We start from the raw sequence: 27793 nt of genomic DNA on the forward strand, positions 1-27793 counted from the left end.
CTGTGGCTTCCTGAGGTGATAACCTTCAGGTGATCTAGAGGACCTGATGCCCACAGTGGAATTCACCTGATGTAAACATGAACAGGCAGCACTGTTAACTGCTCAACCTCTTCCCTCTATCTGGACCACACACCCCCAAGCTCCCAGGGCCTGTCCCCTGTCAACACTTCAACACAAAGCGGCAAGTCTCTTCTCGTCACCCTAGTAGTTCCCTGGGGATGGGCTCTGTCTCACCCCTGCTACAAAATGGGGCCTTGATGGAGGGTTGTTGTCCAGACATGACCCATGCCTATGACAAGGCATAAGGATAGCTAAAATGAAGAGCAATTAAATGGTCCGTTTGTTTATTCAAGAGAACATTAAGATAAATACACCTCAAATATTAAAAAGTTTTATATACAGGAATGACCACTCCCCAACAAGTTTGGAAAGACCAAAAAATATAGTACTCCTAGTATTCTGAAACCCTGGATGACCAATGAAAACAGAACTAAGTCTTTGATGCATTTTCTTCAACACAGTCAAAAGATATTGAATTTATATCAGTTTGGCCAATGCTAGAAGAAAGAACATGGATGTGGAGATTATGCTGAAATCCCTTTTCCAGTGTTGGTCTGAGCACCCAGCCTTCACCTACAAGACGCCACGGGCATCATTTCCGGAAGCGCTTGAAAAGTGGGTGCACATGTTTGGTGGAAGCCTTGCTCCGTGCCGAGTGGTACTCCATATACACAGTATCATCAGCCCCTGACATGGAGCTCATCGTGCCAAAGCGCCGGGATACCTGTGGAGGACCCAGCCTACTGTTAGTTTCCAAGGGGAAAGACAGTCCTTTTATAATATCTGTAATAAGTTTTATAAAATTCAGAGTTAACAATTTTTATTATTTTTAAAATAACATTTCTTAACCACTTACTATGTCTCAGGCAGGGTTCTAAGCAGTACTTACATGTATTACCTTATTTAATCCTCACAACCATTATAATCTCCATCTTACAGAAAAGGAAACTGAAGCACAGAGAGGTTAAGTAACTTGTAAAGATCACACAGCTCTCAAAGAGATGGGGCTTGAACTCAGGCACTCTGGCTTCAGATTCCCTGGCTACCCTGCCTCTCTTAATGACAATTTCTGAAGAGACTTTTTTAACAATGAAGGAGGAAGTCCCTCAAAATTTCCTGAGACTCTACCATAAGGCTTGGAATAAAAGAAAAAGCCAGAAAGCCTGGGCTTAAATCTTGGCTCTACAACTCATTGGGTGACTTGGGCAAATACTGAATGCCAGCACCTCAGTGAAGTCATATGTGAAATGGGGATAACCACATCTGCCTTGACATACATGGTGTGAACAGAAACCACTCAAGTCCAGGGTTTGACCAGAGCCTGGCACACCACTCACACCAGATTACAACAAAGTATGCACATAGGCACTAAAGCAATGCCTTCGACAGCCTGACTGCAGGTGACCACTGTAAGGTGAGACTGACCAGACCTCACCTTAGGACATGGTCTGAAGCAGGAAGTTTCCCTGGGGCTTCCATGTAGAATGCCAGAGACAGATCTAACCCCTAAACCCCAGGTCTGAGGGAGAAAGGTCTCAGGCTGCAGGAAGGGCAGCACCTCCTCAGGTGCCATTGTTTCTCTTCTTCCTTATTCCAGTCATTGCTCACCTTTCAGCTCTAATACCAATTTAGTTTCAAAAACACCTAACTAAACTATACTTCTCTCCTTGGAGGGCCTAATAACAATTCCCCATACTGATACTTTCATTAATTATACCATATTATCTCTGCCTGTCACACAGTAGGCATTCAAAAAGTATTTGCAGAATAAATGAAAAGTTGAGTATTTTCAGAGAACTCTAAATTTTTCAAAATAAGTACTGAAACTACAATATGAGTTGAGTTCATCGTCAGCATGTTACATGCTGGAAGGCTCAGCTCGATGACTGAGGAGGAGACCAGATAAGAAATGACTTGCCCAAGGCCTATTACACTCCCTGTAGCCACCTAGTGAGAGCCTGGGGTCATGTTTGCCATCCTGGTCTCCAGCATCAAAATACTAACAAATACTTACACCAGACGGCTATGTGAATGGAACAGGAGACCAATTACAGCCACTGTGGGCTCAGCCATGTAAAACAGTATGTAGAGAAGAAAGGATACATACCAACAGGTTAACGTGTTGTTCTTATTATTCTCTTCTCTACAGATTCCTGTGTTTTCCAAGCTTTTCAGAAAATCACACAGGCGCACACACATACAAGACTGCACATGTGTGTGTCTAAGAATTCAGTCCTTCAGGAGAACTGACGCCTAGAGCCCCACTCACTCACTCACTCACTCACCTGGCTGGATTTGGAGCCAAATTCTCCTGCCACCACCTCTTCCTCAGCATCCAAGTCAGTGGCTGCCAGAACTTTCTGTAAGAGCTGCTGCTGTTCTTCTTTCATTGAAAATGCCAACTCTTCCTCCTCCATGCCAGCAAGCTTTGTGATGACCTGCAAAGCCGAAACCAGCAGGAGGTATGTCCCCTTGTTTTCTCTCCCTTGGCCCTACCCCACCTTCCCCTGGTTCACTTGCTCTGGTCACTTCCCTCCCTTAGGCCCAGTGGAGCAGGTAGCTAACAGTGGAGAGCTCCTTTGGGCAGTCCGGAGACTAGCTACAGGAGCTGCCTTCAATAGGAATATAATCAATGACTGCAAGGCAGGAAAGGTTAAGAAAATTCCAGAGAAATCTGCCCAACACACAGCTGGTAAATGATCACTTACAGAAGATCAACAGAGACCTTGGCAATTTTGAAACATCTGCTCTGGTAGTTTTCCCATCTTGTAGGTAAAAGGACCAGAGACTGAAAGGCACAACCTGTTGCCCGCCCCCAAGAAAGGCCTTCAACCTCCTGGCTTGGACCCAGGGCTTCCAGCAGGAGGGAGCACTTACAAATAACAAAATGTCAAGAATGGATTTACAAGATGTTTTTCTAAAATAGCAAGATGACAGCCTGGTGAAGATTTGATTTTCATTTCTTTGGAGATAACTTACTATAAGGCCTACCTATCCCTGCAGAAAGCTTGGAATGACTACATAAAGGGGCCTTTTTTCCCTCTAATTCTTCTAATTTTAATTAAAATTCCTAGAAGAAAAAACCTGGCTGAGCTCTTTTGGCAGCCACAGATGTGGAGTACAGATATGGGACACTCTGCCTTGGCCTGGCCACCCCTCCACAGTCATGATTCTAGGAACTCTAACTTGGCTGCTCTCAGTGGCAGTACTAAAGGCAAGGGAGACAAAGGCAGCTCCAATCAACAAAGACAACTTTGTGCTCAGATGCCTTTAAGTCGAGTGAACCTTTCAAAGAACCCAGAGCACTTCCTGACTTGGTGTTCCCCTACCCTAAGACTTGGAGGCATCAAGAGGCATGAATGCTATCATCAGCACGTCTTTTACAAACAGATAAAAAGGCTATAAAAAGGCCGCAGTGAGAATCCTTCAAAACTGTCCCAAGAGTCCTGTTCTCTAGGCCAGCATGGGAAGTCTGAAAAGTTTCACTGCCTCTGGCTAAAAGAGGTGTCAGACAATCCCATTCTCTTGTTTAAGGCTAATGACGGAACACTCTCCAACTTGTAAAGACACAATCTAAAGTATCTGATAAGGCAGCCCATAGTCTTTCTCAAATCAAGAACCTGGGAACCTATATACACAAGTTCTAGTGAGGTCCTTTTAGTCCCTTGCTTCCAGTATCGTCCACCCACCCCCCACAAATAAAAACTCTTTGAGACACTAAATCCTGATATAAACTTACTATTTGTGTCAGTAAGAAAAAAAGCAAAGGTCTCAGCCAGTAAAAGATAGCCAAAGCTTTATTTAGAATTTCCCAAGTTATTCAAATACCTGACTTGTAGTACAGTGGATGGCTGATGTCTGTGAGGCCCACCGAGGCCCAGGCTCGGCAGCTAACTATGAGAAGAGCTGTCCCAGCCACCCAGAGCGGGCAACCCCTGAGAAAGTAATCCTATTCAGGGGCTCAGACTAACATAGTGAGGGCCACCGTTCCTAGGCACATGGAGTCCTGCTAGGCTTGTACATTTTCCCATCAACATCTAACATCCTTTGCACAAGGCGACTGTAAAAAGTTAACAAGAAAGCCTCTTGCTTCAGAGGCCCCACTCTTTGACTATTCACTGTGGGAAGTTGGAGGCAGGAGACCCTGTACAATATTTTCCCTCAAAGCTCCCTAATATTCATGCAAAGACAAAGGGAATCTGCGGCAGGGCCTCCAGTCCCCTAATGTCGTGTACCTCCCTGAGCTCTGTCCCATGATGGTGCTAACAGTGACCCCACTTCTCCTGGTGGCTTGGGTACAAAAAAGGCTGTGGTCCTACTCTGACTTGAGACCAGTGGATACATACCTTGAAGCTATAACCCTGATCTACCAAGAACCTCTGCCGCTTGGTTGAGTAAGCCATTTCCTGTGTGTCCTGGGACACCAACGAGTAGAAGAAGGCATTGTACTCCTCTGCAATCATCCCTGGGGAGAGGGCAGGAGAAAAGACATTAGCTATGAAAATGTCAGGTCCAGGGCTCAAAAGCAAGTAATGCAGTGGAAGAACTTTGCTGTTAGGGGATAACTGCTCCGACTTTGCATGGGAACTTCATCGAATTTAAAAACTTTTGTGCTTCAAAGGACACCATCAAGAAATTGAAAAGACAACCCACAGAATAGGAGAAAATATTTACAGAGCATATATCTGATAAGGGATTTGTATCTAGGTTATATAAAGAGCCATCACAACTCAATAAAAAGCCTAATTACAAAAAAAGTAAGAATCTGAATAGACATTCCTCAAAAGATATGCAAATGGCCAATAAGCACATGAAAGATGTCCAACATCGTTAGTCATTAGGGAAATGTAAATCAAAACCATAACAAGATACTACCTGGCACACAACAGGATAGCTAGAATTTTAAAAAGACAGATAATTACAATTGTTGTCAAGGATGTGGAGAAGTTGAAACTCTCATACATTGCTGGTGAGAATGTAAAATGATGCAACCACTTTGGAAATCATCTGGAAGTGTATTAAAATGTTAAACACAGTTACTACATGACCCAACAATTCCACTCCTAGATATATATCCAAGAGAATTGAAAACATATGTCCATACAAAATTTGCACATAAATTTCATAGCAGCATTATTCTAAGACCCAAAAAGTAGAAACAGTCGAAATATCCATTTACCAGCTCTATCAAATTTATTAGATGAATGGATAAATAAAATGTGGTGTGTCCATACAATGGAATATTATTCAGCAATAAAGAATGAGGTTCTAATACATACTTCAATATGGATAACCTTTTTGCAAACATAAGTCAAAGAAGACAGTCACAGAGTTCAAATTATATGATTCCATAGATACGAAATGTCCAGAATAGGCACAATAATAGAAACAAAAGGAGTTTAGTGGCTGCCTGGGGTTGGAGGTTGGGAGGTAAGGGGAAATGAGGAATTACTGCTAATGGGTAAGAACTTCTTTTGGGGGTGATGAGAATATTCTAGATATATATTGTGGTGATGGTTACATAACTTTGTGAATATACTGAAAACCATTGAATTGCACACTTTAAATGGATCGACTGTATGGTATGCGAATTATATCTCAACAAAACTGCTTAAAAAAACAGTTCATTGATAACCTGTAAGAATTATCACAGAAACTAGGACAAAATATATTATAGCCTATATAAAACCCAATCCTTCAGGAAAATCTGAATATTTTTGCTTCACAGTTCAAATGTCAGTAGGTTAAGTAAGTACCTGTGTACTGCTTCTGAATTTGTTTCCTAGTCTTGCTCAGAGATGCAAAAAGCCAAAAAATATCTTATATCAAAGATATTTGTCTTTTTTTCTTTCAGTTTTGAGATAAAATTGCCATATAGACTGTGTAAGTTTAAGATACACAGCACAACTGACTTACATATATTGCGAAATGATTACCACAATAAGTTCCGTTAACATCTATCATTTTACACCAGTACAAAAAGAAAAGAGAAAAATGTTTTTTTCCTTGTGATGATAACTTTTAGGAATTTAGCAACTTTCAAATATATCATACAGCAGTGTTAATTATGTTAATCTAAAAATAAAAGGCCAAAGTGAGAGAGGCAACAAGAATTTATGTAAAATCAAAAAGAATAGCTACTCGGGAAGCACTGATTCAGGCAGAAGCCCAAATAGTGTTTCGATTAGGAGACAAAGGTGAGGAGTATTTATGAGAAGGGAAAGGGGAACGATTACATCAGTAGAAGGAAGGCATTTCTATTGGTGCAGATAAGGTAACATAGTCATTCTAATTTTAAAGAATGTTTTTAATTTTCAGTCCGGTAGTCATAATATTTGCTTTTTTGGTATCTTTGCAAACAGTTCTTTGAGGGCACGACGTTACTTAGGCCCAGTCCAAAGGTTATCTACCTAGCCCTATTTTACCTTTACAAAGGTTTGAGGTATAAACTGTACAAGGCAGTTCCTCTGAGATGGCAGCTCTGACTCCACTGTAAAGTGGCTTCGTTTATATATATATATTTTTTTACAACTATAGTCATCATGTTGTATATTACATCCCCAGTAGTTATTTACCTTATAGGTGGTAGTTTAACCTTTTGAACACCTTTATCCAATGCTCCCACTGCTAACCCCTGCCTCTGGTAACCATAAATTTGAACTCTTTTTCTATGAGTTTGGCTTTTGATTTTTTTTTAGATTTCACATATAAGTAAGATCATATAGTATATGTCTTTCTCTGACTTACTTCACTTAGCATAATGCCCTCAAGGTTCACCCATGTTGTCACAAATGGCAGGATTTCCTTTGTTATGACTGAACGGTATTCTATTGTGTATATATACCGCATTCTCTTTATACTTTCACCTGTTGATGGGCAAGCAGATTGTTACCATGTCTTGGTTATTGTAAATAATGCTTCAATTAACATGAGAGTGGAGATATCTCTGACATAGTGACATCATTTCTGTCAGACACACACCCAGAAGTGGAATTGCTGGATGACAAGGTAGTTCTATCTTTTTAAGGAATCTTCATACTCTTTTCCATAGTGGCTGTGCCAATTTACAATCCCACCAACAGTGCACACAAGAGTTGCCTTTTGTTCACACCCCTGCCGCCATTTGTTCACACCCCTGCCGCCATTTGTTCACACCCCTGCCGCCATTTGTTACCTCTTGATTTTTTGATAACAGGTGTGTGGTAATATCTCATTGTGGCTTTGATTTGCACTTCCCTGATGATCAGTGATGTTGAGCATCTTTTCATGTACCTGTTGACCATTTGTATATCTTTGGAAAAATGTCCATTCAAGTCCTTTGCCCATTTTTTAATTGGATTTTGTTTTCTTTTTTTTTTTGCTACTGAGCTGTATGAAGTCTTTATACAGTTTGGATGTTAACCCCTTATTAGATATATGATTTGCAAGTATTTTCCCCATTCCATAGGTTACCTTTCCATCTTTCTCCATTCCATAGGTTACCCTTCCATTTCTTTTGCTGTGCAGAAGCTTTTCAGTTTGATGTAATCCCAACTTTTTTTTTTTTTGCTTGTTGTTTTAGGTGACATATCCAAAAAACCATTGCCAAGACCCACGTCAAGGAGCTTTTTTCCATTTCCCTATAGTTTTATGTTTTGTGGCCCTTCATTTAAGACTTTAATCCATTTCAAGTTAATTTTGTGAATGGTGTAATATCAGAATCTAGTTTCAATTTTTTACACGCAAATATCTAATTTTCTCAGCACTATTTATTGAAGAGTCTATCTTTTCTCCATTGAGTATTCTTGGCTCCCCTGTCAAACATTAGTTGACCATAAATGCTTGGGTTTCCTTCTGGTCTCTTGATTCAGTAACATTGGTCTATTTGTCTGTGTTTATGCCAGTACCACACAGTTTTGATTACTACAGCTTTACAACATAGCTGGAAAGCGTAAACTGTGATGCCTCCCACTTTGTTCTTCTCAGGAATGCTGTGGCTATTTGGGGTCTTCTGTGATTCCACATAAATTTTAGGATTATTATGTTCTACTTCTGTAAAAAATGTCATTGGAGTCTTATAGGGATTACACTGAATCTATAGATGGCTTTGGGTACTATGGACATTTTACCAATAATAATTCTTCCAATCCATGTACATTGGATAGCTTTCCTTTTACTTGTATTTGATTTCTTCATAAGTGTCTTGTAGTTTTCAGCGTAGAGATTTTTTTCACCTCCTTGGTTAAATTTATTCCTAAGTATTTTGTTTCTGATGCTATTATAAATGGGATCATTTTATTTCTCTTTCAGATCATTTATTGTTAGTGTATAGAAACACTGCTGGTTTTTGTATATTAACTTTTATATGCAACTTTACTGAATTTATTGATTAGATCTAACAGTTTTTTGGTGGAGTCTAGGATTGTCTGTATATAAAATCATGCCATCTCAAAATAGACAATTTTATTTCTTCCTTTCCAATTTTATTGCCTTTCTTGTCTGATGGCTTTCATTAGGATTTCCAGTTCTATGCTGGATAAAAGTGATGAGAGTGGGCATCTTTGTCTTGCTCCTGATCCTAGAGAAAAAGCTATCAACCTTTCACCACTACTAGTTTGACAGCATCCCATTACTAGTATTTTACTGAGAACTTTTACATCTAAATTCATCAGGAATATTGGCTTATAAATTTCTTTTCTGTAGTATCCTTTTCTGGCTTTGATATCAGGGCAATAATGGCCTTGTAAAATGAGTCAGTATTTTAAAAGAACAAAATTCTAATCAAATTCAAAGGGGTTTTCAAATTAGTATTTTTTTATAGTGAAGAATAAGGAATAAGTAATGAATTACTTTCATATATGCTAGTCAGATTATAGGCATGTCAGTTTTTAAAAGCTACAATTTATCCAGCAGTCTACTATACTGTTATGTAAGTCTTATTCCTCATAATAGTCCTACAAGTTAGGACTGTCACTCCTACTTCAGATGGGAAACCAAGGCTCAGAAAGGCAAATTACCTGTCTGAGGTCACACAGTAGGTTTGATGCCCAATTCCAGGCTTGCTATTTCTAACTTGCCCTGTCTCCATTTTAAACACAATTAGCTACTTCTTAAACAAATCTGAACAGAATATGATTCCAACATGTCATTTTCAAACATCCTAGCAGTCCAAATGCCTCCTAAGATAACTGAATTCTTTGAGGATAGGGCCTGTGTCCTTGTCTTAGGATCAGCCTGGTCTCAGGAGGATGCCATCTCTTAGCAGCAATGTCAGTCCCTGCCATGCTCACAGCTGGGATCTGAGCCCTTTTGCTGCAGTTAACAAGCAGAGAATCCACACCTTTTGCTTCCTCATTCACTGAGTTGGCAATGCCCCTGATGCAAGCTGCCACTCAGGGCATCACTCTTCACAGGTTATGAGGGAGGCATCCACCCTGTGGCAGCCCAAGCTGCTCCTACCAGACCTTCTCCTTACTCCTAACTTGAGGTTCAAGAGACAGTTTCCAGCTCTTTCACTTCCACTGGTGGCCCAGCTCTGCCTTCCCTCTTCTATGTCTATATCATTAAGCACTGCTGTCCTGGCTCCTCTATCTACCAACACAAGTGCTCGGCTTAGAGGATATCCATGTGAGCTGCAGGCACCTGCCATGGAAAACACTCACATATTCACTCCCAAAGCGTGAGAAATAATAAGGGCCAAGGAGACCTCGGTAATTGCTTTGCTCCTTCAAAGTGTACTGAGCCTAGGCGCACAAGCTCACCATCATAAACGCACAGGCAGCTTAACTCTACCTTCTTCCTATCTAAGGTGGTTCAAAAGGAGAGACCTCTAGGAGCAGTAAGGGGAAGAACATTTTTACCTTTTTTGGCTCGGAGCACTCGCCCTAGTCTCTGGGCTTCCTGCCGCCGAGAACCCCCATGAGATGAGATCTGAATGAGAACATTTGCTTCTGGCAGATCAAATGATGTGTCACCCACCTACAGAAATGAAGCAGCTGTGTGTCTAGGAAGGTTTTTATATATAAGACAAAAAGGGGTGGGGGAGGGGAGGAATCTACTGGTCTCAAATTTAAATAAGCTCTGTAGATAATTTAGAAAAACAATCATTACTATCCCCTTCTCTCTGTACCAGGGTCTTTTAGATGCAAGCAGGCCTCTAGGATCTAGTGGGAATTCTGAGAGCTGTCCTAAAGAAGCCATCGGGACCCACAGCTACCCATGTGTCTCAGCCACAGTCCCAGTGCCAGCTGCTAGGGGGTCAAAGACAAGAGGGCCCTATCAAGAGAGACTCTGTGAGTGATTCTTATTTTTTTGCCACAGAAATAGGTCTGCACAAAACCATCCACACTCTTAACTAGAGGCCATTGAGACCAGCAGCACATGTCGGACATGTGACCTGGTGGGAGATGTTGCCTGCACTGGGCTAGATTCTGACTCATGGTAGCTACCTCGGCTTGGGGGCTCCAGCCATCTAGGTTCCCTCACAGACATCGAAGTCTGGTACTAACAGAGCCAGCCATGATCATTTTATAGGTAAATCTCATTTCTTTTGGGCTTTGAGTCTGTTCTAATCTGAATGAGTATTTTAAACAGTTGGGCCAGAGCTTCCAACTGCAAATTAAGACCATGGCCAAGCTGGGCCTGCGTGAGTTTGTACTGTGCTTACATTCACCACCCGCCACCAAGGCATGCATACTAGGAGCCAGGGCAAAGGCTGCCATGACCTGGGGGAATCTCCAACTCCACAAAGAGAACCTCATCTAAATGCCTGCTTTTGCCAGAGTAGGTAATGAACTTTTTTTTTCCTTTTATAAAGAAAATACAACTTAAAATTCTTGCATCCCAAAAAGAGGAGGGAAAAACTTTACTGCAGCAAAAAGACTATATAAATTGTGCATAATACATAAAAACCTAAATCTGCTTTTTCCACTACACAGAAACAGGACATGCGGAAATGAAAACTGACACGCGACGCTCTTTCAACAAACACTAATTCACTCCCCAGAAACCATCCAGTGTCCCCCAGGCCCTGGGGTTGCTGGGACCTAACCACCACTCTACATGCCACACAAACCTTAGATATGAAGATGGTGTTGATTTTGGGGTTGTGCTTGAAATTCTGGAGAATCTGCATCCTTTCTCCCTGGGATGTAGGACCATAGATATAGGGTCTAGAGAAGAACAAAGTTGTATTAGAATTCCACAGAATCACTCAATTATCCTGAAAGCGCATCAGAGGGAAAAGGAGCTCCTACAAAGTTCTCTCTCCCAGGAAGCTCCCTGTCACACAAGAATATCAGGAAGAAAGTCATACAAATGAGTGGCAATACACCCACCCCACTCCCTTCCCAAAATACACACACACACACCCCCAATCCCTTCCCCACTGAGCTGAGGTTCAGTCACTATTCTCTTAGGGATTGCCTCTTCTACTTTTTCCTTTGTTTCTGGACTGTGCTCTTTCCTCTTTCAATGTCTCTAGATCTAAGCTTAGTGTCAATACTAAGAGAATCCCCTGGATTTCATGCAGCCCAGTGGGAGTGGCAAAGGAAATATTGCTATTTGCAAACAAAAGTTTGAATGCAACTGTTTCCTAATGACACAGGCATTCTCCAAGGAAGGAGTAGGAAAATGAGCTCCTTCCAGACTTTTCCCCACTGACCTCCTATAACGCTAAGTTCAAAACTCCCCAGTTCTCTGCCAAAGGGCACAACCCTATCTAATGGCCTCACTGGTCATCACTTCTTGGCACCTGGCAATGCCATTTCTCTGTTGTTCAGAGAATGATCTGGTTTCTGTACCTTCCTAGGGGTCAGTAATAACAGTAATGATGATGATGACAACAATAAGGAAAGCTACCAGGTATACACCCACACCAAAAACTGAGCTGTGTACTATGTTAAAAAGAATCCATTTGCCCCTAGCAAGAGTCTTCACATCGTAAAAGGTAGGTTTCATTTTCCAATTTACATATGAAGAACTGAGGGGCAGGAGTCTAAGGAACCTGAACCCAAGTGTGGATGTTCTACCACCCAAGCGCATTTGCCATCCCAGGGCAGTGCCCATGGATGCCTCATAAAGCACAATTTTTGAACTTCCACACAGCACTTTCCAGCACTGTGCTACAAACTGGTAACAGGTATACCTGAGATAGCAAACCCCCTGCCTGTGGGGAAGCTGGGCAGGGTGTGGAACAGCTGGACACCCCAGGCTAATGGCCTCTGGTCACCCCAACCACTGCAAGCCTGTTATATTAGAGTGTTTAGGGCACCACACAAATCTTATTTTCTATGTGTGTCACGCTGGGTTGGGAAACTCCATTCTTCAGACTAGCCTGTCTCTTAATACCCAGGATTTTAGGTGGTTCTTTTTCTCCTCCCCCATCATTAGGAGAAACTACTCAATGATGGTGAACCCTCAGTTTATGAAGGTTCCCCTATATAGGAAATGAAATGGAAGGGTAACCGTCCTTCAAAAGAGCACCTACCATTTGTTGAACATCTACTAAATGTCAGGCACAAGAATCCTCTGAGCTGTACACTTGACAAAAGAGCAAGAAAAAGTTGAGAGAGGTAAACAACACTCCTGAGGTCACACAGCTAATAGGAGTTGCTAGGAGTCAGATTCAGCATGTCAGACTCCAAAGTTGATGTCCTGCCCACTACCTCACATATGAAAGAACACAACAGTCTCTCCTGCAACATACTTTAGTGACACCTATTCCTTTTTTATTAAGGCCAGGATGAACCAAAAGCTTAGAGACTACCCGTCCCGCATCAGTCCCAATCTGCTGCATGGAGCAATACCCAGGATCTACAGGATCATTTTAAAGCAAGAAAACAAGAAAAAACAAAAAGCCAGAGGTATACTCACACATGAAAAAAGTAAAAGTCATAACTATCTTTCCAGTGTCCAGGAGCGAGCCACAACCTGTTGCCCTTCGCTGTGCCAGAGAGGCTCAGATTCAACAGTGCTGTGCAAATGAGTGTCCCTAACCAGGCAGATGCTCAAGAGGCTACAACCAAAGGACAAGCGTCTGGTGTTCAAATATAACTGTGGGGGCAGGACACCTGAGGAAGGCTCAGGAAGAATCTGGATGGAGTACTGAAATGGTGAAGTGGGGTAGTGGAGGGAGGATAAGGAAGATGGCTGTTAAATATCACATAGTAAATACATGCATTGCCTTACTGTCCCTCTGGAATTGACACTAATGTGACACAGGCACTTGGGTAGGTTTGTGGGCTGGTGAGGACTCTGGAGGGTGTTTCCTAAGCTCTTTCTCAATGTCAGGCCACATCAGGGGTGCCTTGCCTTCCTGGTCCCTGGTCCACACAGTCTGTCTTCATCCCCACCTAGAGTACTCACTTGTCCTAAAATTCCCAATGCCAACTCGTGCCCACCTTTAGAGCCCAGCTCCAAAGCAACACGACTCTAGCCCCTGCTCCCTGGGCTCAAGGTGACCAGGCTCCCTTTCTATATGCTTTAACCTCTGACTCTGACTACCTGCTCCTCTGTCTTCCCTGGTTCCTGGGATGGGGGCCATAGAACCAAACCTTTAGATCTCAGGATGTTCCTAAGAGCTTTGAGAAAATAACAGGCACCTTCTGCACTGTCACATGGGAAAGCAAAACTGGCTTTAGAGGCAACTCCAACTTTTCAATTCTTACTTGTTCAATCGAATGGCATATTCCTTAAGGGCAAACACATTATCAGCAAAGACAATAATCTTGTCATTCCTCCTTTCATGAAACTTGATTAGAAACTGGCAAGCTCTGAATTTGTTGGGGTTCATGGTGTACAGCAAGATTCGTTTCTTGGTTTTGATTGCCACATATTCTCTGTAAAACTCCGGAGACATTGGGCACCAAACCTGTGATACAACAAGAATCATGGATCAGTTTGCAAGTTTAAACATCACCCAACTGGAAACTATGAGACAATTCATTTAGCAGAATTAACTTTAAAACAAATCAAAACAAAACCAACAATATGTGAATTATATCTCAATATAACTGTAAACATACACACAAAATAAAACCTAATACCTAAAGTTTGTTGAACCAGAATACTCTTGCATGTTAATTACATCACAAAAATTTTTAAATGTATCAATATCCAGGGAATTATTTTCATATCAGCTCCAAGTGAGGGAAACCAGATTCCCACCTCCACACAAAAGTCCACACACAGTCCTATACAGAGAACTGCACACACACTTCCTAGCTGTCTCATGAGTGAGCCTAGCAATGACATCCTAGCAATAAACACAAAACCTAGCACTCAGATCTTGGTTTGTAAATTACATTCTCTACTGAAAGGGCTCCATGGAGAAATGGCTGGTTCCAGAGCCAGGGCAGAGCAAGTACCAGATCAGTCAGAAATATCTTTCTGGGCCAAAAGGCAAGGAAGTGCTTAAAGAATGATAAGAACATGTCAAATGGACATAGAAGCCACCTTGAAGGTAGTCCTGTTAGTCACATTTGAGACAATCTTAGCATACAAATAAGAATTACAGTAACACTTCTCAGGGCCTCTTGTGTGGTAGGCCCTGTGCTTGGGCTGCTGACAAGCTAAAGCAGGCACAGAGAAATATACTGAAGTGTCATGAGTTTTAAAAGTCTTAAGGCTGTGTATAAATTAAAACAATTCTCTAGGAGCTCTGCACTGGAACAGGCCACAAAGCTTACACTGACAGACTGAGTTTTTGTTGTGACCAGTGCCACTTCTATGTGATCAACACAGACCATTTCTTCATGCTGCCACCACCGTAGAATTGGCAGCCATTGCTATATGCCAAATTCTGTGCTGAGCTCAAATCATTAAGTTCTGCTGTTAATGTTCTCTGGTTCCCTCTGGGTCATATCCTGTTATGACTCCATTAGGGTTCTACTTCTTTATAACCAAAGCAATTCTTTTTCACAGTAAAAATTTTAAAATCCTGCATTTCACAGAATATGAAATACAAATAGCCAATAAACATATAAAAATACACTCGATGTCATTAGTGCAGAGGAAAACACAAATTAAGACCATAAAGGAATACCATTTCACACTTGTAGGTTAGCAAAAATTAAAAGAAAACAATTCAGTATTATTAGGTATTGAAAGAGATGTGGAGCAACCTTACTTGCCCTTGATAAGTGTTAATTGGTACAATCACTTCAGAAAACAGTTTTCCATGACATGACTAGTAAAGTGAATATCCAGAGCCTTTCACTCAAAATGCCATTCCTAAGTGTATCTGCCAGAGCAGTGGCCTTCAAATTTAGATCACTTTACATCACAAACTAAACATTCACACATACGAATAGTTTTATGAAATATATGCCCTTTATACATATTATGCATTCTAGTAGATTCTATTCTATGCTGGTTATGACCCACCATCATGATGTCACCATCTACTATGGGGTCACAGTCCACCATGTGAACAACACTGCTTTAGAAAAACTCTGACACAAGGGCCCCAGGAAACAGGTACAAAAATATTTGCAGCAATATTATCATAACAGCAAAAAAAACTAGGCTCCTAATTTATAGACAAAATAAATCAGCAGCTGTCTGGGGCAAAAGAGGCAGGGTTTCATTGAAATGATAACAAAGGAACTTTTGGGGTAATGGAAATGTTCTAAAACTGGATTGCAGGGATAGCTGCACAACTCTTTATATTTATTAAAATCAAAAGTTATAAATCATGGTAAGCAGGTGAATGTTATGGAACATAAACTAAATTTCAATAAAGCTATTAAAAAGCAACTTAGCAATCCAAACATCTGTCAACATTATAAAAGATTTTACTTTTACTGCAGTGTAATATTCTATTACATAGCAAATTGTGGTATATTTGTACAGTGGAATACTACAGAGCGATTCAAAGGAATCAAATAAGCTACGTTTATCATCAAAAAAATGCATTATGCAAGGAATAAAAATACTGCGCAAAAGACAGAAGTTATACAACATATATAATCCATTTCTATTCACATATACTTTAAGATTTTTTTAAAAAGCAAAGCAAAACAACATGTGTTTAGGGAATCAGAAGAGAATGACAACCCTAAGCTCCAAGAGCAGTTACCCCAGAGGGCAAATGGAGGTACAACTACAGGGGAACAGGGCCTCTGAGGTTCTGGCAACGCTGTCTCATGAGATGGATGGCAATTACAAAGACGCAACTAAAGGGTCAGGAAGCTTTTCAACAGAGCAAGTCTACCTACACATGGTCCCCACCCTCACCTTTATCCAAGAGACCACTTTCCGCCCTTTCAGAACAAAGGCTACCCTACTCTAACCACTGAAGGGGACAGTGCTTTCAAGGTGCCAGAAAGGATTTCTGTTATTGTTCCTTCTGAGAAGACTTACCTTTGAACATGTATTTTTAACACATATTTGTACAGATATTCATTATAGAACAATATCAGTAAACTATGTTCTTAGAAATAAAATGATCAAGGCCACAGGTGCCTTCTGGGGGCACTGAAACCAACAGGCTTTGGCACAGGGGGGTGGCCTGGATGACTGACTGCCCATGCAGGACCACCCAAGAATCCCTCAGGAGTGAAGGTGGGTAGGAACCCTCTGAAGTGCTCACTCCCAGAAAGGAAAAGGAGCGTGGACTTTGAAGCCGAGCCAACCTGGATTAGCATCCTCATTTTACCATTTACTATATGTGCCCCTGCATGGTGATTATATATCGCACATCTGTGAAGTGGCAGAATACCACCCACCTCACAGGGGACTGAGGGTACTACATGAGGTGGCAGCACTTTGCTCAGGTCCTGATCTGGGTATCTGCCCACGAGGAATCAACCTGATGATTTCCTCCAAACCATGAGAAGAGCCTCTCCCTGAGAGGCCTGTGCAAGGAAGAGGACAGCTACCTCAGCACACTGGACTTTGGCGATATAGCCGTTGTTCTGCAGCTCCATCCAGTTGGCTTCGTACAGCTTGGGCCCAATCAGAAAATTTAAGTCAACAATTTTGTCATCTTCCCGGACGAGGGTTGCGGTCAAACCCAGCTTGCAGTGGGCCTGCACGATGGTGAGCACCCGTCGGAACATCTTGGCTGGGGAAACAAGTGGCAAGTCACACTGTCACTTTTTTAAATGCTCAAGTACCACACAAGACCTTGTGACTTAACACTGGCTCGTGACGCTACATGGGCTAACCTCCAAGGTTTCTGGATCACAGAAACCTGGCTCTAGACAAGAAGGACCACTCAGGAATATATAACCATCACTGCTAGACCTCTTCAAAAGAAGGATGAAAAGGAGAACTAAAGGGAGAAACAATTTGCAGGAAGCTCCAAATGAACAAATCCAGTATTCTCCTCACAACGGCTGAACTGTCAGTAGGAGCACCAATGGCAGTTTGAAACATGAGCTACAACGTGTCATTGAGCTCTGAATTATGCAAGGGATTTGTTCACCCTGAAACTTAGATTACCAGGAAGATGGTTGGGCATTTTCTCCACACTCCTCCAATTAGGTTCATTCTGGTTAACCAGTAACTTCCTCTGAATGTTAACTTTCCTTTGACCATTATGATTCTTTCTGATTTCTCAAATTAAATAAATACATTAAAAAAAATGAGATCATTCATTTTAAAAGACCCGATTTATGGGTTTCCATGGGCTTGCCTTTTAAAAATTCTAATAAGCAACTCTTGAACAACATACGTTTGAACTGTGTGGGTCCATAAGGGATGACCGTATTTTCGATCCAAGGTTGGAAATTCACACATGCAGAGGACCAACTTAAGTTTGACACCGATTTTTGATTCATGGGGATCAGCACTCCTAACCCCCAAGTTGTTCAAGGGTCAACTGTACTCTGAAGGAAAGTGAAAACGTTTGAGTGTGCTTATCTTACAATACAATTATGATAAGGTTAATGATAACAGCAATAACAATCTGATGAACAAGAAGTCAGACCACACCAAAACACAAACCAAAAACATAAGAACAGTGAAATAAGGGCTGTCTAACCCCAATTAAATGGCCAGGTGTTACAGAATTTCACATACTGAGGCCTAACATAGTTTTCACACAAACAAAAAAAACAGTGTCAAGGTTACTTCCAAGGACTGTGCCAGCCCTGTAAAAGGGTAGCCAAGGACCTCAGATCAGGTTCCCCACATCAGAAGGACATGGTAGCCACAGCACTGGAGACACCAACCTAACATGTGCTCTAGGCAGGCAGCAATGGAGATGGCCCAGGGATTATCAACACCAGGCAAGCACAAGTTCGACCCTGCCTAGCACTACAGCCAGAAACAAGCCCACCAAGGAAATCTGCCCTGCAAATCAGTAATGTCACTTACATTCTCTTACAGCCACGATGGCTATCACAGGGAAAGAACCCACATACAATGAAGTGCATAGCTCAATAAATTTTTACACCGGTACATACCTATGGAACCACCCAGGTCAAGATCTGAGTGTTCTTAGCACCCAGAAGTCTCTCCTCTGACCCCTCCTGTCAACACCAGCACTCTCCCTCAAGGCTACCACAAGTCTGACTTCAGTCATCAGCAAGGACATGTGCCTCCTTTTTGAACTTCATATAAATTGAATCACAATATGTATTTTCTGTGTGTGGCCTGTTTCACTGAACATTGCGTCACAGCTGTCATCTGACATTCATTTGCGATTGACTGTCCCTTCCACTTGTCTCCAGTGCAAATCACAGTGCCTGCTACTTAAAAGCTTCTCAATAAATACTTGTTAAAATAAAATTAGCACAGTGCCTCTCATGCAGTAGACAGTTAATATATGCAAGTACTGTAATAAGAATCTATCATTAATATAATGACCTAATAGGGCTCCTTTTTGGAAGATCTGTAAAACACAGCAATCTTTAAGTCTCAAAGATTTATCATTCTACCTATTCCAACATGGTAAATGTGTTGAACAGTCAAGAAACTCACTCTGATTTGCTAGAATTCCCTTATTTAACATTTGCTCTCTGGCCTGGTGAGCAAGGCCAGGCCAGGCCACGTAGCTTACAAGGCTGAACTCGAAATCCTTTAGAGTTGTTTGGTTTCACTCTTCTGCCCAACCAGAGACAAAGTAACTCAGTGAACCACAGGAGAGGGACAGACACAGATGGCAAGTATGAACTATGTGGGACACTTCCCCATAACCTCATCATCAGATAACCAATCTCAAACCTGGCTGCCACCCTCTGGGGCCTGAAACCTAGGACCCAGGTTAAAGAGAAGCATCAATACATACTACATGTATACTTGGGCAAAAAGCCTTCCTAAGCTTCAAACACAGATGTTATAATTTTCTATGTCAACTTCCAATCCAATCAGACCTAATATCGCCCCTCTCTCCAATTTTTTTCCTTTTAGTTTAGTTTTTAAATTACCACACAGTAAAACTGACCATTTTCGGAAGTGGGGGGATTGGTTCTATAAATTTTAACACATGTAGATTTGTGTAACCACCACAATCAGGATACAGACCAATCCATCACCCCAAAAACCTCCCTCGTGCTCTTTTACAGTCACACCCTCCCCTACCCCACCCATGGCACAAACTGATCTGTCCTCATCACTATAGTTTTGTCTTTTCAAGAACATCCTATCAAAGGCATCACAGACTATGCAATCTTTGAGATGGGCCAATTCAGTCAGCATGCTGCCTCTGAGATTTGGCCAGGTTGTTGCATGCAGCAAACAGTCTGTCCTTTTTCACTGCTCAGTAGTGTTCCAGTGGACAGATGCACCACTTGTCTCTCTAGTCACCCACTGACACGCATGTCAGTTTTGGAGATTATGACTAGAGCTGAAATAAACAACCACATACAGGTTTTTATGTGAACCTACATTTTTACTTCTCTAGGATGAACACCCAGAGATGGGACTGCTGGGTGATATGGTAATTTTCTAATAAACTGCCAAATTTCCAGAGCGACTGCATATTTTATACATCATCTTGCAATGTATGACAGTTCCAGTTGCTCTATACTCTGTCAGTAGTGTATTGTCAATGTTTTTTATTTTAGCCACTCGAATGGATGTGTAGTGGCATCTCGTCATGGTTTTAATTTGCATTTGGTCTATTCTCAGAATGGCAGCCAGGGTGATAGCTTTCTAGGTTTAAGTCAGATTGTCACTTCTGCTCAAATCCCACAAATGGCTTCCTATCCACTCAGAGTACAAGCCTTACCATGACCTACAAAGTTCTACAGGATTTGCCCCAACACGCTACTCTGCTCTCTCCTCTCCAACCTTGGTTCTGACTACTCTCCTCTCTGTTCCCCTCTAGCCGCAGTGCCACCTTGCTGTTGTCAGGCCATGCCAAGCGCTTTCCTGCCACAGGACTTACACCTTGTTCCTTCCACCTGACAGACCCCTCATTTCTACCTGGCTTGCTATGAAGATCTAGGTATCTTCAGATACCCAAAGGTGCTGGAAGAGCTCTCATTACATACTCCCCAAAAAACAGATGCTAGAGCCATTTTGACAATATTTTGAATACTCCATTGCAAATGTCTCCAATCTCATTTCATTCAGAGGATCTCTAATTGACATTTCGCTTATCAGGGCCCCCCCTTAATTTGTTTTATCAAAAAAGGTTTACCTGGAATACTATTCAGCAATAAAATAAACACACACACTGTCAATACATGTTACAACATGGATAAACCATTATGTGAAGTGAAGAAGCCAGCTAGAAGAACATATATGATTCCGTGTTTCCATAAAAGGCAAGGCTATAGGGATAGAAAGCAATTCGGTGGCTGCCTGGGGCTAGGGATGCACACAGTGGTAATGCAAGTGAGTGTGAGGAAGTTGTAATGATCCACGGTGATGGCTGCACAACTCCATAAATTCACTAAAAATTTTGAATTGTATACTTATAATGGGTGAATTTCACAGTATATAAATTATACCAAATGGCTGTTTTTGAAAAAGGATTGCCTTCAATACTAGGAGAAGAAGGGCTTCTGTGACATATTAAGGATGAATACTATAGCCTTCAAATAAAACAACACTATAGCAAGAGTTCCTAGTCATTTTCAGAGGGCCATAAAAAATATAGGTTATGGGTAAGCTGAACTACAACAATAATATGGAAAAAGAAAAAAATATCATTTTCTAAAGGACTACTCTAGGCCAGTGGTTAAGGAAGCAGTGAAAGTGTATAACCATCCACTACCCTCCTCACTCCCGCCACCCCCATGCTTAAGACTTATTTGAAAGCTTCACCCAGCAAGTCTTTCTAACAAGACAGATGTACTACACAGCAGTCCCTCCCTTAACCCAACAATTAGAAATCAATTTTTGTCCATCCAATGAGTGGGTAGCTCAGCTCTCATCCTACTTACCTGGTATGGTGTGTACTTCGTCCAGAATCATGAGGCCCCACTCTTGAGTTTTGAGCCACTCCATGACTCGCTCAGCCTCCCAGGACCTTTTGGTGGTGTGGCCCAGCATGGAGTAGGTGCTAATGGCAATGGAGCAGCCTATGGGTTTGTCCTTGGCATCAGAGGTGAAGCGGCAAATCTGGCTGTCATCAATGGTGGACCACATCTTGAACTGGGCTTTCCACTGCTCCACAGACACAGCTGAGTTGCCCAGAACCAGACAGCGTTTTCTGATAGTGCATGCAGCTGTCACACCAACCAGGGACTTCCCAGCACCTATGAGAAACCAAAACATAATCCTACTCAAGGCCAGGTTGAAATGAAGGGCAGACACACGGAATTACTCACGAATCTGGGAAAACTATTTATACAAATCCTCAGAGCTGACATTGCAAGGCACTTACTGTTTTCTTCTTTATAAAAAGGAGACGTGCCCACTTTACACACAAGTGTAAGAAGTAAAAGAAACAAGTGCCGGGCCCTATTATAGCATTTTACATGCATCTTGTTTAAATGTGGAAATCTCAAAACAAACCAGAGTTCAGAGACACTCCTATTATTGCCATTTAAACATGGGAAAACTAAAGCCGAGACACAACTTGCCCAAAGCCATGGGAAAGTGGTGCTGCTGGGGTACAATGTGCCCAGTACACAGACTGCACAAAGGAAAGACTCAGTAAAAGACAGCTGTTATGATTACACAACGAACTGGGCTGAGAAGTCAGAAATGCAGTAAGTGTGTACAGTCATGGCGAAGACAGAGAAGGTGAAATTCCAGGAGCTTTTGCATTTACTACCACCCACCATTTGAAGATTAAGATAAAAATCAAGCTATTCCTTTAAATAGCAATTCTTCCTTTACCAGGAACATGCATCAAAATCACTCATAGAGCTTTTAAAAAAACAGAAAGAAAAACCTAAAGGAACAGGCCCCTCCCCCAGAGAGTTTGCCTCAAGTCTGGGACAGGGCCAGTGGGTGAGTCTGTTTTAACTGCTGGCCATGAACCTAGGCCAGGAGTTGACATGACTTAGGACAAATGATATCAAACAGGTGTCAAGAGGGCTGTTACTGCCCTTTTGTGAATGTGCATATTGTAATAAGCAATCCAGGAATAAGCCATGTTTCTATGCTGGAGATCTTCCACAGAGACAAACCTCATTAGACAGACTGCAAAGAACAAGACCCTCTAACTCCGGTGGGCAAAATAACACCCTCCCCCACATCACCATCTCACCCCTCACGCTACTCTGTTTTTTGTTTTCTTCACTGCCTAAGATTCTACACATTGCTTAGGTGATTTGTTGACCGTCTGTCTCCACCTCACCAGAATGAGGTTGAGGTCAGAAGTGGTATTCTATCCACCATTATATGATCAATGCAGAGGTCAGAGCCCTGCACAAAGCACACACTCAAATATTTGTCAAGTCATGAATCAGGAGTCATCTAAGCTTGGCTGCTCCCTGTCCAAGTATGATTTAGAGAAAGGCGCAGAGAGAGAGAGAGTGGGAAGCAGCCTGGACATCTTCTTCATTCAGGTGTCACTTACCACAAGGAAGAACAATGACTCCTGAACGTGCACGCCCATTCCCAAACATCTTTCGCAAGCTCTTCTCTTGATAAGGCCTAAGAACAGCTGTGGGTTTCAGGCCAATGTTGATATTAGGGTTAACAGAATCATTCCAGAAGTCGTATTCTGCCAACAGAGGGTACTCCAGGTGGATGCATCGTTTCTGGAGTTCCTCAATCATCTCCTGGGAAGTGAGCACAAAGGTTTTACAACCTTATTAACTGCAAAGCATGCTCATTAACAGCACATATTCCAAGGGGCCTAATAGTCAAAAGAACAACTGTTTACCTAGACTTTTGCAATTTCAGATCTTGCTTGATCTAACAGCTGGGTTAAAGCACAGAAAAACAATCCAAATTAAGAACACAGACAAAATTAAATCTAATCAGCCAGCAAAAATGCCCTCAGGCACTGTTTCTCATGCCTCTCCAGGGACTCATGAAGGGTGACCCACAAGCAGGAGGAATGGGACGCTCAGCTCTAACTACATTAGGACAATGGAGTTAGACACCAAAAAAGAGAAAGCAATTCAGGAACAGATGAGCACTCCTTCCTCTCACAGAGACTAGACTATAGAGTCCATGCAGGGTTGGACATGCTCTTGATACCAGTTTAGAAAAGGAACCGTGGAAGGGAGGGGTTCCTTTGCTAACCTGCTTGACTTCAAAAGATACTGTCTGTGTCTCTTCTTTTTCTTCCTCATCTTTGTCCATTTGCTCATAAAAGTTATATAGGTCCATGGGGATGTCGGATTTACCCTGTGGATCTGTCACCCGGGAAGTGGAAGGTCCACCACTGTCTTCAGCAGACTTAGCAATCTGTAAGAGAAAGAAAAGATCTGGATTTGCACGCAACATTTCACCCCACTTTGACCAAGCAAGTGCCAAAGTGGTAAGAAAAGTGCAAGGTCACTAGGCTGCAAATGCTGGACGAGGAGCACCTGTGCTGCAACCCTAAATGCTCCCACCCCCAGGAGCCCACTTACAGCAGATCTGCTTGTGAAAGTCTCGGTGATGAGCTCGGTTGCCTCTCCCTCAGGGTTCCTCAGGCGGCATTCCCGAATCACTGGATCCTGGAGAAGATGCTGGATGACATCAGGGTGGGAGCTCTCAACAAAGTACCTACAAGAGAAGAGGGAGGAGGTACCTACTGATCAGTACACCATCTTCGGAATATTCCATCGCTCAATTAGATGGTCTAGAAACAACCCTCTCTCTTCTTTCTCACACTCCCATAACCCTTTACGAAATTTGAGCTCTGAGGTACTACTGGCCATGATATAATATATGAGGGTTGTGGGCAAAGTCCTACTTTGAAGACAAATAAGCAGGGGTCTGAGCCCCAACTCCACTGCTACAGGAAATGTAGTGGCCAATGAACAAATTTCCAGTTTTGGCCCCATCGCTTTCCTTATTCCATTTATCACCTTACTTGGGGAAGTAGGTGCTAGTGCAGAGCAGAGAGTCCACAAGTGTTAGCTTCTTAACACCTGGTGTGCAGAGGGTGAAAGTGCCTTGGATGGGCCTGTCACAAAATACCTTACCTGTTGTGCTTCAGGACCAGCTTGACTTTTCCATAACTGACAGTACACAACTGCAAGAAGTGACAACAAATCAAACAAGCAAAATTAGCAATATGCAGCTCATTCAGAACACATTCGGTACTGGGAATGTCTTACCACCTACCAACCAAGTGAAGTGTTCATGTAACTGTCGGAAAACCCAGTGTACAATAAGGGGTCAGATCTGACTAAATTGAGCTTTTTCTACTAGCACCTTCTTTTTGATAACGAAACCTTTTTCTTGCCTGGCTAATTCTGATGCACATTTCTTATTAAAACACTGCTTAAAATTTTTATTTTCCCTTTCCCTTTCTTCCCATTCCCACAGGCCCCCTCCTAATCTACAGGTTCATCCTGACACACCAGTATTACTCCAGCTCCCAGCACAAAGCTGGCCAGAGTGTGTGTTCAGTAATTGTTTGCTGCATAAATTAAATGCAAGCCTCCTGGCCTCCATACCAATGTCCCTATTTCCCAACCAGCAAGTAAGCTTCTTGATGGTAGAGAACAGTGTGTATTCTTCTCAGGTTCTCAACAGCCTTTAGGATGGCATGGCATGCAGCAGAGGCTGTGTGGTGGCCATGAAACACTGCCACTCAGATCCAGGTCTGCTGTCTGCCTCCACTGCTATCCTTCTGAATCTACCTCTGCACTGCACCAACACCCACATTCCTGCAGGCAGACTAAGCACAGCAAGGTACTAATGTGGGCTCATCACAGCAAGGTACTTGCCCTTCTCCTTGGGCAACCTTCCACATCACAATAAGAGAACTCTCCAGGGCTCCATCGGCTTCTCTGAGATTAAATGAATTACTGTACTGGATGCCTGTGGCACTCATCTTCTGCCATTCCAGATTTAGGAGTCTGAATCCAACTCCCTCTAGATCAGCAGGGGGCAACAAAAGCCAATGTCCATCTCTTCTGAAAGGCATTCACCTATCTTTCAAAACAAACCCAAGCATGTTCAACTGCTCTTCACATGGAAGCCTACTCACGTCAACATCTGAAGTTTTTTTTGACTTTCCCTAATGGAAATTATTGACCATTGTCTTTGTCAGGTATTCAGCCTTAGATAGAGTTTACCATCTGTATTACTCTACTTGGGCTGCCAGATGGTGGTTTAATAACAGAAAATTATTTCTAGAAGTCCACAATCAAGGTGCCAGTGATTCAGTTTCTAGTGAAAGCTCTCCTCTTGGCTTGTAGAAGGCTACTTTCTCACTGTGCTCACATGACCTCTTCCTCATGTACATGCAAAGAGAGAGAAAGCAAACACACAAGCCTTCTAGTGTCTCTTCTTATAAGTACACTAATCCTGTCAGATCAGGAGCCAACTCTTATGACCTCATTTAATCTTAATTACTTCTTTTCTCCAAATATAACACATTAGGGGTTAGGGCTTCAAGATACGAATGTTGGAGGGGACACAATTTAGTCCATAACACCACTCACTTTGGGCTGCATTCCCAAATAACCCTGGTCAGAATGGGCCTGAAATACCACCCCTGCTGTGTGAGTACCCATTGGCAAAGAGCAGCTCATGGGAAATGTAGCCTCAGCAAGAACACAATGCTGGATCCACAGGAGTAGCAGCTGAGGCAATCGGTTACTATGCTTCCCACACTAGATCTGAATAGCATTTTCATAACTGCCACAGTTAATAATGTGTAGCATCTGTCCCCACTATTACTACATTAACAAGGAAGGCCAAAAGAGCCCCGGCCCCCACTTGCCTTGATAAACTGAATAAGTCCATCCGGGACTCCCGTCTTGCTGAGCTTCCTGAGGTACTCAGTAATGTCACTGGTTTGCAGCCCAACGCTGACAGCTGCATACAGTGAGTAGGCAGTCAGTTTGTACTCATGCACATGGGTTGGTCGGCACACTGGCTCTGCAATAGCCACCAGGAAGTCCTGAGCATATTTGTAAAGTGGAGAGAAGGCTTCTAAGAAAATGTGACCATCAGGAGCCTGAGGAACACCAAACAGACAACAAACAAGGAAACTAATGAGTTGCAGACTATCAGACTCTTTCTCATATTATTATCTATTAAGGATAAGCTGCCTGAAAAGTGAGCTATCCAACACCAAAGGTATTTTTGTAAGCACTCCTTCAGCCAATTTTGCGGCCTACTACTTTAATCAGATACAAGAAATGGAGAGAACAGAAGTTTCCAAAGTCAGCCGCTGCTTCCCACTATCCTTCACAGGTAAAGCCACCGGACTGGCTGTCCTTTCGGCTAGATTTCAAATGAATGTAGAACATTAATTATTTAAAGTTGAGCAAAACATCTGCTTAGTGTGTCTTCCATTACTTTTTAAAAATAGGGGATTAAAATGTTACATAATAAATACCATTTATTCAGTAGATAAAAGTATTCCCAATACTGTGGTAGGGCTGGAAAGAAAGGGGAATAAAAGGAGGGGTCAGAGATGCAGGAAGCCCCAGCATTTCCGCACAGGTGTGCAGCCTTCTCATCCCTACCTAGGGCTGTACAAACCGCGAGCGTGAATGCTCTCCGCGAGCAGCTCCAATAGGTAGTCGCCCGCATTTCTGCTTTGGCTTCACGAACCCTGGTTGGGCCCCGCCCCGGCTGGGGCGGGGGGTGTGCTTACCACCCAGAGGGGCCTGGAAGAGTGGTCGTCCTTCAGCGGCATCTGCAGCCGGTAGTCCTTGGCTCCGTACTCGTCCAGTCTGGTGCTGGACTCGTCCACCTGCTTCCCTGCCGCGGAGGGAACCGCCTCCTGGGAGTCGTTGCCAGGGGCGTCATCTTCCTCTTCTTCCTCATCCTCGTAGTGCCGCTTCCTGGACTTTTTCTTATCTGCAGAGATGCACACAGAAGTAAGCGGGCCGGGGCCCACGCTTCCCTACGCCCCGCCCAGCGCTTCCGGGAGCCTGGCCACAGCCGGACTCGCCAGCCCACACACTCCCAGCCAGGGCCCACCGCCTGTCGCGACATCCCGTCTCTCAGGCCCTGCCCACCCGGCCCAGGACGCGGGGCTGTCCAAAGGTCGAGGATCGCCGCAGGCCCGAGCGGCTGAGATTAGCTGCCGCCGCGCGCCGGAAGCGACCCGGACGGGGCGACTGGCACAGCAAGGGCGGACGGCCCGAATGCGCCCACGCCACCTCTCACCGCGGTCCGCCCGGTCCCTTTTCCCCATGGCGCCGACCGCAGCCGACGGCCTGTCTTTCCTCTCGCTGCGGCTGTCGCTTTCAGCAGCACTTTCGATCACCCCGGGAGGTTTCCG

At 42.9% G+C, this 27793-nt stretch overlaps 1 protein-coding gene across 1 annotated transcript; it reads right to left on the bottom strand.

The window, feature by feature from the left end:
- Positions 1-327: 327 nt before the first annotated feature.
- Positions 328-27793, bottom strand: ERCC3 (ERCC excision repair 3, TFIIH core complex helicase subunit). Its single transcript, XM_039851240.1, has 15 exons — positions 27679-27793; positions 27161-27366; positions 26279-26515; positions 24528-24577; positions 23970-24105; positions 23638-23802; positions 22964-23168; positions 21378-21692; positions 16920-17104; positions 13707-13909; positions 11114-11210; positions 9900-10017; positions 4407-4525; positions 2346-2498; positions 328-784 (listed from the first exon to the last, which is right to left on the bottom strand). The coding sequence occupies exons 1-15, from the start codon at positions 27704-27706 to the stop codon at positions 653-655; spliced, it is 2349 nt and encodes a 782-aa protein (XP_039707174.1). The 5' UTR covers positions 27707-27793; the 3' UTR covers positions 328-652.

The sequence above is a fragment of the Pteropus medius genome, unplaced genomic scaffold, assembly GCF_902729225.1.
Source record: "Pteropus medius unplaced genomic scaffold, Ma_sr-lr_union100, whole genome shotgun sequence".
NCBI lineage: Eukaryota > Metazoa > Chordata > Mammalia > Chiroptera > Pteropodidae > Pteropus > Pteropus medius.